This window comes from Glycine soja, chromosome 4, assembly GCF_004193775.1.
Source record: "Glycine soja cultivar W05 chromosome 4, ASM419377v2, whole genome shotgun sequence".
Classification (NCBI taxonomy): Eukaryota; Viridiplantae; Streptophyta; class Magnoliopsida; order Fabales; family Fabaceae; genus Glycine; species Glycine soja.
The window spans coordinates 43501452-43512488 of record NC_041005.1 but is presented as its reverse complement, the minus strand read 5'-3'; the positions used below and the strand labels follow the sequence as shown (position 1 = coordinate 43512488).

Sequence of the window (11037 nt, the reverse complement as noted above, 5' to 3'; positions counted from 1 at the left end):
TGTTAAAGTGCAGCAAAGGCATTCGAAAGGTCCCCTTAAAAATCGGTTCATAAGGGGGTGGCCTACCAAGCTATATAAGCACTCATCATGTTCGTTAACCACCCGATGTGGGACTCTCAACACGCCCCCTCGAGCCAGGGCTCGTCACCACAAAGCGAGGGCTAGCGGCACTATCCACACCGGGCAAAACCTAGCTTAGATACCATGTTAAAGTGCAGCAAAGGCATCCGAAAGGTCCCCTTAAAAATCGGTTCATAAGGGGGTGGCCTACCAAGCTATATAAGCACTCATCATGTTCGTTAAGAGGACCTTTCGGATGCCTTTGCTGCACTTTAACATGGTATCAGAACTAGGTTCTGCCCGGTGTGGATAGTGCCACTAGTCCTCGCTTTGTGGTGACGAATCGAGGGGGCGTGTTGAGAGTCTCACATCGAGTGGTTAACGAACATGAGTGCTTATATAACTTGGTAGACCACCCCCTTATGAACCGGTTTTTAAGGGGACCTTTCAGATGCATTTAGTGTACTTTAACACATGTGTTTGGTTCATAATATATTTTTCTGGAAATATATGTTTTAATTATCAAAATGCTCCTATCATATAAAAGATATTAATTTTTACTATAATACACACAAAAATTGAACACTACAACTATGCGTATTCTATAACTAATTTTTAATATCATTTATATTTACAAATTATTAATATTTTTTTAACAATTAACGCTTATTTTCCTTTTGCAGAAAAAAGACAATACTTCTGTTAAAAAAAAAAAGCCAACACCACACCACATATGTGTTTGGCTGTCATTGTACCCTCCCCCATTACACTTTTAACATAAATGCTATTAATTAAGGAAAAAAAAAAAAGCCATCAGAAAACTGTAGATGCCATCATGGGTAGTGGGTAATAAGACTACTTCTGAATTTTTTTTACTCACGTAAATGCATTCCCACCTCCATGGGAATCAACTTACCCACTCTCTCCCTCAGGAATAAAAATTGGCATGAACACGAGAATATCTCTTTCCCATTAATAAAGATGTCTATGAATCGTTATATAACTTGCCCCATAACAAATATGGAAATAATTTTTTCCAACCTCATATTCCTAAAAATAAGTAAAGATAACTTGAAATAAACACTCCCTTAAATATATTTGGTTGCATAATATACACATGATATCAATTTGACGATCAAACTTTTTTATGTCCATAAAAACAAATAACCATTTGCGACCACTTATTGTTTGTTACTAAATAATCAATCACTTTAACTAACACTTTAAAATATTACACGATTAGTAAAGGAATTGACAATAGATTTAAGTACTTATATTAGAAACTGGAGTTATCAGTCATAAATTTAATCACTAAAGGACTTAAGTAAAAAAAAAAAATTAATGACAAAAATCAATCAGCTGTCACGACTACAGCGGCTTAATAATGACTGTCATTAACCTGTTGCTAAATTTGATCATTAATTGTGATTGTTCTTATTTTGGTTCACACCTCCCTATTTCACAAGCAAATTATATTTTTAATTAATAAGAATGAATATATCTTATGTGCTTGGAAAATAATTATTGAATTTAATTTATATACTGATAATATAAAATATTTTTATACGGACATAAATTCACCCTATGCTACATCATATTTATTTATATAATTTGGCAACAAGATGAATTTCTATTAGATATGTTTATGCAAAAATATTTTCATAAACAATGCATATAAATTAAATTTATAAAGTTGTGTGTACGTGAGGTTGAGGTAATCGCACTTCTAGGGGGGAAAAGACAAAATAAAATAAAACTGTAGAGAGATAGACGAGAAGGGGGGAAAAGTTAATAATACGAATCCCACAAGCAGTTCGAAGTCAATAACTTGTTCCTTAACACTATAACCACCACATCTATGCAAGTCTTAAATTCAAATTCTGGTTTGATGCTAACTCGTCTATTTCAAAGGCATCAAATAACAGTAGATTAGCAGTGCGTCGTGCCAAATAGCCAACCATCTTCAAAAAGAATAAAAGGATCTGCCATATGTGTTCATTTGGAACTTGTTGAATGGAATTACAAACTATCTGTCTAATAAATATTATTTTATTATTATTGATATGCGAATAGAGATATTTCGCGTGTCTCTATTTTTATTTAAAAATATAAATAAAATAACTAAAAATATAATAAAAGCTAAGTTAAATGGTAATGGGTGGTATGTATAATGCAATTAGAGGGTGTGTGGATGATTTGGGGAGTGGAATTAAGGGGAAGTAAAGCAAGAGTGAGGCAACATAAACTAAGATAGTAGGAAAGAAATAATAGTTTATGTAAGTAGGTATACGAGTAAAATATAGCACAAAAAATGTGTACAACAAAATTTTATATTTTCTTATTTTTAGTTATAGATTATCTTCCTATCTTAGAATGAATGCTACATCTGAATTCAAGTGACGATAAACAATGTAAGTATAAATTAAATAAGAAAGATTATAATCACAAATAAAAATGTAATAATACAAGTGAAATGAATCAAGAAAAAGTAAATCATAATCAAAGGTGATGATGATCTAAAAAGGTTGGAGTCCAACGATCATTCAGATTCTCATTATAATTTGAATGTGGCAATTGAGTTGGATTTAAATAGGGTTATTGTTCTCATGGATCACTTCATCGGTGGTCCATTATATACCATTTTTTTTAGTCTTCAAATCAATCAAGGTGCAAAGTTTTATTATACACCCTCTCATATTATAACTTTTCCCATCTTCATCTACTCTGTAATCCTCTTCCTCTTCTACAACTTCCACCTTCGCCACCGCTAGAGGCAATTACGGGTGGCGTTGACGTTTGTTTCCTCTTTTAATTTCTTCACATATCCTTTAGATTCATCACTTTCACTTCACAACATTGACCACAAGCTCTTTCTATTGGGAAATATTCAAGTCCCACATCGGCTGCCTCACTCCTTGGAGTGCAACTTATATATCTGTTGGGCAACTTCACTTGATGCCAATTGATTTTAAGATGAAATCTAACACTTTCTATCAGTAACAACATTGGTATGTAAAAAATCAAAAACTTTTTCAACAATTTTGTTCTTGCGCTCCAATTGATTTGGATTTTTCAACAAGGTTTTAAACAGTGAAGGGAGAAAATTTTCCTTCTTTGTCTCTTGCCTCAGTTTTGCTCTTCGTTTCTGCTTGATGTCATACCATGCTTTTCAAATTCCTAATTTGCATTGATGTGGTGAGATAAGAAAGAGGAAGAAAAAATATGATGCACCATAGTGGGGTGGGTTTTAAATTTATGGGTTTTTTTTCTTGAATAAGAATAAGAATTGGATTTTGATTTTCAGAAATAGTGGATGGGTTTTGATTTTCATAGAAGAGAAAGCGAAGGTGTGAGCGGGCTTGGAGGTTCCATCGGAGGTTGTGAGAGAGGAAGGGAGAGTACGGATAAGAAGCAGGGGGGAAAAGTGATGGTAGTGCATGGCAAATAGAAATAGAGGCACCATGAAGGTTGTAGGAAGAGAGGGAGAGGATTACAAAGAAGATGAAGAAGGAGAAAGTTAAAATATGGGAAGGTGTATAATAAAACTTTGCATCTTAATTGATCTAAGAGCTAAAAATAATGATGTACAATGGACCACCTATGAAATGGTCCACTGGAGCAATGACCTTAATATAGATATTTTCAATACTTTTCTACAAAAAAACCTAAACCCAAAAGATATTAAATAAAGAAATAGTTTTTATATATACAAAATATTCTATTGACCAAAACAAAGTGTTGTATTTAATTTGCGTATTTCATGTAAGCAGTAAATCCACATGTTCTTGAAACCATCACCATCTAAAATTTTATGTACACGAGACTTGTCCATTAATTCAGCAAGGAACTAATATCAAAGAAAGCAAAAGATAAGCTTTCTTGGGTGTACCTCTGGAGGCACTTTCGTCTTTGTTGGTGTCTTTGGCTTTGGGTTCCTTTTCTTCCTTCAACATATTGTCGGATTTCCCCTTCTCCTCTGAGGCCTTAAGGTCCTTTCTCTGCTTCTTCTCGGCCTTTTCTATCTCCACCTTGAGAAACTCCCACTTCTCTTCAACGGCCTGCAATAGTGACACTATCACCTTCTCGGCGCTCTCCGTCTCCAGAAAGTTGTTGTGTTCGGAGAAGAACTCGAAGACTCTCTCTAGAAAAGCGATATGGTTTGACCGATCAAAAGTAGCACTGAACGAAGACAAAGAGGAAGAGGATTGGGGTTGCGGTGGTGAAGAGTGAGTGGGTTTCTACTCCTCTTCGTTGAAATCGGAGATAATGGTCATTGCAAGCTCACTAGCTCAGAACTTAGAAGAGTGTTTGGTGCAATAAATGGATCCACTACTCTTGTGTCTAAAACTGCAAGAGAACGAGAATTGATGACAAATGTGACTGTGTCAGATGTAGATGGATTGGGAGAGAAGTTGAAGGAGAGACACCTCGCGTAAGGCGGTGGGGGGGACACCCTCCTCGTTCATATCCAGATGCGTCTTCTCCATAGCCTTGGGAAGATGAGAGAAAGCATTGGAAAGAAGAGAGAAGATAACGAGTGAAGTGAGTGAAAGGAAAGGAATGACCGACCGCACTTTAAATTTAAAATTGTCCAAATTCAAAGACGATTTTGCGACAATGGTATTTACAAAATTGTCTCCATCTTGAACAACGACGGTTTTGCAACAATCAAATTTAGATACGTGTAATAAAATACACTTTTTTAGTAGTGATATAAAAAGATAAAATAAATAAAAATAAAAATATTTATACACAATATGTAAATTAATTGAAATCTACTTTTGCACTAACATCTTATCACAGTTTGATATGTACATAAATTTATTAATTTTTATGATAATTGTTTTAAAAGTTATATTTAAAATAATTTTTAATTAATTAATAGTGTATATTTTTTAATAATACTTAGTGAAAAAAAATTTAAATAACTTATAGTGTATAAATATAGAATTGTATTTTAAGAGTGATTGAGTATAGTAATCTCGTACAAATGTTTGGATTGTATATCCTGAAACACTCTTTTTAAGGGTACATGCTGTGTGAGGAAAACTCAACATTTTTAATCCAATAATCATAATCCAAAGTGAATGTTATAAAAATATGATAGTTACTCAATCATATAAGCAGTATTTATTAAATATTATATAATTATCACAACACATCGTCATGGCTTATGGTTAATTATCCTTTAGAAGTATATTAAGTTGAATTTGATATATTGAAATACTAGTATTTTAATTTATGTATTGCATCAAAAAATTTATAAATAGATTTTTTTTAAAAAAAATTGAGATTAAATTTAGAGATAATGATAAAAAATGATAAATCAAAAGAGTAAGACGATTAAGAAGATCTAATAATATCAATTAGAAATTCTCAACTGTCTCTTCTCTCCTTAGGAGGCGCATTTTTTTAGCCAATAAATAGAAATAGGACAATTTGTTTTTGAAAGGAGAAATAGGACAAATTATATTGATAAAAAGATTAATGCACATATAAAAAGTTTTACAAAATCATCTAATCATAATATATCATATATGATAAGTTTTTTATTTTTAAAATAATTCAAACAATAATTTTTATTGGATGACACCATAAGTGGATAATCATTAAATTTAGACTAGTTGAAAAAGACAGGCTTTGTGCCTTTATCTTTATTTTCTTAAAAAAAGAAAAAGAAAAGTAGTTAAAAAAATAGTAATAACAGATTTTTTTAGGAGATGTGATGACGGTTACATTTGAAAGATTTATGAAAGAAATAAAAAAAAATATGCATATTAAAAGATAATTCATAAATAAAAAATATGTAAATCAAAGAAAATAAATACTTTTATTAATAGCTACAAATATAATCTCCTGTTGGTACTTGGAATTCAAGGCAACCTGGTTGCATAAAATAAAAGAGTGGTGCTAGGTGCACCAATCATTTTTGCTAATGCACCTAGCAGTTCATGTAAAAAGACTTTGGTACCCCTGCCTTAATTTATTTTTTTTTAAAAAATAGTTCAGTCTCTCTCCCTCCCTTCCTCCCGCGTTGGCCTTCTTCTTCCTCCTCACCCCTCACCATTTTTTCTTCTTCTTCCTGACCCCTCACCTCACCTCACCCGCGTTCTTCTTCCTTTCACTCTACCCTGGTCTAAAAAAAGTTTCACCCACCGTCGTCATCCTCTGTGCCGCGTTTGTTCCCCCCATGAGCGTTGTCTTCTTCCTCCGTGCCGAGAGTCCATGTTCTGCGACCGCGCCACCGTTGGTGTTGAGTAGCCCAGGCAAATTGAGGGTGGTGTTCTCCCTCCGTGCGTCGGCATTGTCGAGGTTAGCAACGTTTTGTATTCATTTTCCGGCGTTCTTAGTTGATCTATATAGGTGCAGAGATGATCCATACATAGTAGTTAGCAATATAGAAGATTACGGATCAACTTGATCCGTAAGATGTTGAAGAAACTTACAGATCAAGTTGATTCGTAAGCTCCTTATGGATTAAGGTGATCCGGAAGATGCTTACGGATCAAGTTGATCCGTAGTCTTCAATATATTGTTGAAAAATACATATATTTTTATAATTTGATTTGCTTTCCCAGTTGAATATATTGTTTGTCAAGGATCAACTCTCCTGAAAGCCATCATTGGAGTGCATATTAAAATTTAAATGAGGACAATGCACAGGCTGATTGTGCCTCATTTTAAAATTCAAATTTAATTAGTAGAATCTAGTTGACAAGAATAAAGCTCTTAGTCTTGACTGCTTAGTGATGTAGATGTTTTAATATTATGTCCAAGACCTACACTTAAAAGTTAAGCTGAAGGTTCAAGATTAGTCTTATATCTTCTATTATTACCAATGTCTTTTGTAGTAGTTGTTGTCATTTAGAGTAAGTAGTGAAGCAACCTAATTGAGTAGCAAGTTAGGAAAATTGTTTTTGATCCAAAGATTAAAGTTAGCTCACATGCAAGAATTTTTAAAATTGACAAATATTTGATAAATAGTGACTTTTTTTGAAATTAGGATTTAGGGTTAGTTGATTAAGTTTATAATAGTTTGAAATTTGGGGGATTATGTGTAGAATATAATAACATTTGAATTTGGTGTCTTTTTGTTCTGAAATTTGCAGCTTACTCATCAAGGTTCTTTATTTCTCACGAGTTGTTAGTTACACGAATTCTCAGGTAAGTCTGCTCTCTTTGTTTCATGCTATCTTCCCTTTCTTTGCACTTCTACGCTATCAATGTTGAATATTAAATGAAGGAGCTAAGGTGTTTGTTTGAACTCTGAATTGTAACTACTTTATATATTATAGACTTTCTTTTTCCAACATTGAGTATTACTTTGGTAGAAGATTAAATAATACCTCTAATTTGGATCATTCTTATTAGATTGTTGTCACAATTTGCTTTGTCAATTTAGCAAGAGCATTGGTAACTGTGATGTTGTATATTATAATCTTGGAAGCTTTTTTGGTTCGAATTAAAGTTTACTATGCATAGTACATTTTATTTGTTTCTGTTTTAATTGTTATCATTCAATTTTGAGGGTTAATGGTTGAAAACCACCTTATAAGTGGAGTTAATGGTTGCATATGTGTTCCATCTTGTTCCCTTTCCTAACTATTCCGTTCATCAAAGCATGCTCTAAAGTACGTGACATAACCTATAGATCCAATGCAAAAATGTGGCAATATTCCCATAACCACAATGCACACTACAATTTTAACCTATACATCCAATAGCACTTCAGAAACTAAGGAGTGTCACCAGAGTCAAAGAATTAGGACAAAGTACTCACAAACTAAGGAAACCGAAGCGGGATTACAACTCACACAAACCTTGTTGACTCTCAAACTTTTGTTTCAGCCTTCAAATCTCCCCCTATTGTCTATTGGGAACTTAAAAGCAGGTGGAACAACAATTTAGTTTTGATTAGTAATTAATAACATGCAATTTACTATTTCTCATATTTTCTAGAAGAAAAATCTGGTACATATAGTTTAGCTACACATGAGTTTGTACAAAGTTTTGTTGGTTGGTTTGACTCAAACCCAAAGGATGGGTCTACAAGCTCACTAAGCTTTCCTGCTTGAATCTTTTTCATCGCAATATTTGCCAAGTTAACTTCATCTCTTTCCCTGGCTGCTAAAACTGCTGGCATTGATGATATCATCTCAATAAGCACAACCCAAAAGCTATACATATCACTCTTGTCCGTGATAGTGTTATAAGTTCCAACTGCCAAGATAATTCGAAGGGGAAATAGATAATTCCAACTACAGAGATGATAATCATATTTTGAAGCAAAATAACCACTTAGTAAGAGGCATAAGACAACAACTGGTTACTCTGACAAATTTGCCAAAACAGATCTCAACTCTAAATAACAATCACCCCATTTTGAAATTACCCTAAATACTCGTCTACTAAGCAATAGTAATTGTTCACTATCTCTGGTTTAATTAATTAGAGCTGTTAGATTGTGTTGTGGTGTTGTAAAGTAATATAAATGCACCTTCAATTTTTATTCAATATGGTCAGAAAGCTTGCATACCTCTAATATATCCTTTAATTTGTTTCCAACCACCTTCAGATATGAAGATGTATCATGATACTTGAAGGCTTGAGCTAACTTCAACTAATGCCAGATATACACAAGGTCTAGTTCAAGAGAAATCATAAGATCTAGTCTTTATCTTCCTCTTTCTCCCTCTCCATCAAATGTGATCGAAGCAGGCCTACACTGCTATGCTGGAAGCCTACTTCTATCACCGTTACAAAACAACTTTTAAATAATTTCCATTGTAAATTACCATTTTAGGAGCTTTCACTTGAAACATATATATTACGTACTATCAACATGAGTAGCTTTTCGTTCTTAAAAATACACATTTAAACTAAACTTTTCAAATACATAAATGAAATCCTAACAACCTTTCAAATAAATAATTGACTGAATGATAGCCCTACAGTCAATGAAATCCTGACAACTTGCATGACTTTGAGTCAATGAAATTTGCATTAGACCAATGAAATTTAAGTGAATGAAATCAATGATGGAATTTGCGGTAGACATTTGCAGATCATGGTTAGGACCCGAGGATTAGGTCGTGCCTTAGGGCACGATACTGGCAGAGGTGTGGGTAGAGGAGATCATGATGATTCTGATGATGCTCCGCAGCGTCAACGGCCTACGGCATCCGCACGTAGGCAACAAGTACCTGTCACTGTTGCGAACGATGAGCCAGTGGTCTCTGCGACAGATGCTGATGGAGCTTCGGTTGAGGCTGACGTATATGCGGATGAGCCGATAGCAGGAGGTGATGTACAGGACACTGGGGTAGACACTCCTGCAGACACAGGCGCACAGGCTGCTGAGGATGAGCTTGAGGGATTTCCGGGTGGTCCGAGGGACCCATCTGTGCTGACCGAGTATGTGGATCACATTGCAGGTAACATATGGATGAGAGAGGTATTTATAATATTGAATTTTAGTTAGTTGTTAATTATACTTTATCATTGAAATTTGTTTTCCTTTAAAAGATGATGTTAACTAATTATGTGTTCCTTTATACTTCAATTCAGGAGCGTCCTGAGTTGAAGTTATCCTTTCACGGGAGAAAGGTGCATAGTTTAGACAGGTCTGTCCTTGCCATTGAGGGGCTAGTTGCTGGGACAACACTAAGTCCTCTGATCGCGTGTTCCATAGACACTGGCGATCGGGGACTTTTGTCATCGTTTGTCGAGCGGTGGCACCGGGAGACTTCTAGTTTTCATCTCCCTGTGGGAAAGGTGACGATCACGCTGGATGACATCACGTCTCTTCTGAATCTGCCCGTGATTGGTGACTTGCATGCCTTTCAGCCCGTGCACGTGGATGATGTTGTACAGATGCTGGTGGAGTTATTGATGGTCACTGTAGAGGCTGCCACGACTGAGACAGCGCAGTGTCGTGGACCGTATGTACTCCTGCAATGGGTACGTGATATCTATGAGCGACGATGCCAGGCAGAACATTGGACAGCTGCGGCTCACACGTTTCTTCTTCATCTTTTGGGTTGCACTCTTTTCGCTAACAAGAGTGCAACCAATGTTCATGTTGTGTTTTTGGAGACCCTTCGTGACCTCAGTCAGACTAGGAGGTACGCATGGGGAGTAGTTATGCTGGTGCATATGTACAACCACCTGAATGATGCTTCTATCAGCACCAGCCGACAGCTTAGTGGTTACATCACGATGTTGCAGGTAACAAACATGTTTTTGATTCATTGAGGTTCAACAATGTTTAACTTGAAATTTTTTTAGACTTTCATTATTAATTTTTATGATTTTCATGTTACCTCTGTAGTGCTAGATATACGATCATTTTCCCTCAGTCGCGTAGTCCATTGCTGATCCGGACTACGACGAGGATTCATCGTGTGCCTATAGGTGGATTGCTACGAAGAAGACCGTGAAGACCATACGTACACCGACGTACAGGGAGCGCCTGGACTGACTCTGAATTCTGGATGTCTGTTGGATCCCATATGGGGAGCACCGACTGGTCCGGGACTTCCATATGATTTCATGTTATTCCGGTCTGCTGCGTTGGGGGTCCGTTGCTGTGTATTACCGACCAGAGAGAGTCATGCGGTAGTTTGGATACACCTAGATCATTCCTGCTCCGCCTGCCGATTCATGGGTGTCGTTTGATGATATACATGACAGGTGGATGCACTATTCGGACCATATGGCTGCAGCAGGTGACAGCTGCGTTGTGCCAGGGCAGTGTGTCAACGACTACATGGACTGGTTCTTCTGCGTTGTGCCAGGGCAGTGAGCCATCAGATCCTCGGGCAAATGGTCATGCTACGCAGCCCAGAGTTGCCACTCAGGATCCAGACACAGATATCTGTCCGATCACGAAGCCAGCAGCACCGTCGACATCTGCAAGGTCCGATGTGGCCGAGCCGAGACATGCAGTGGTAAGTGTTACTAATAATTTACGTCATT

At 35.9% G+C, this 11037-nt stretch overlaps 1 protein-coding gene across 1 annotated transcript; it reads left to right on the top strand.

Moving 5' to 3' along the window:
• Positions 1 to 9127: 9127 nt before the first annotated feature.
• Positions 9128 to 10540, top strand: LOC114410840 (protein MAIN-LIKE 1-like). The gene is made up of 4 exons (XM_028374757.1): positions 9128 to 9514; positions 9628 to 10020; positions 10123 to 10287; positions 10427 to 10540. The coding sequence occupies exons 1-4, from the start codon at positions 9128 to 9130 to the stop codon at positions 10538 to 10540; spliced, it is 1059 nt and encodes a 352-aa protein (XP_028230558.1).
• Positions 10541 to 11037: the final 497 nt, after the last annotated feature.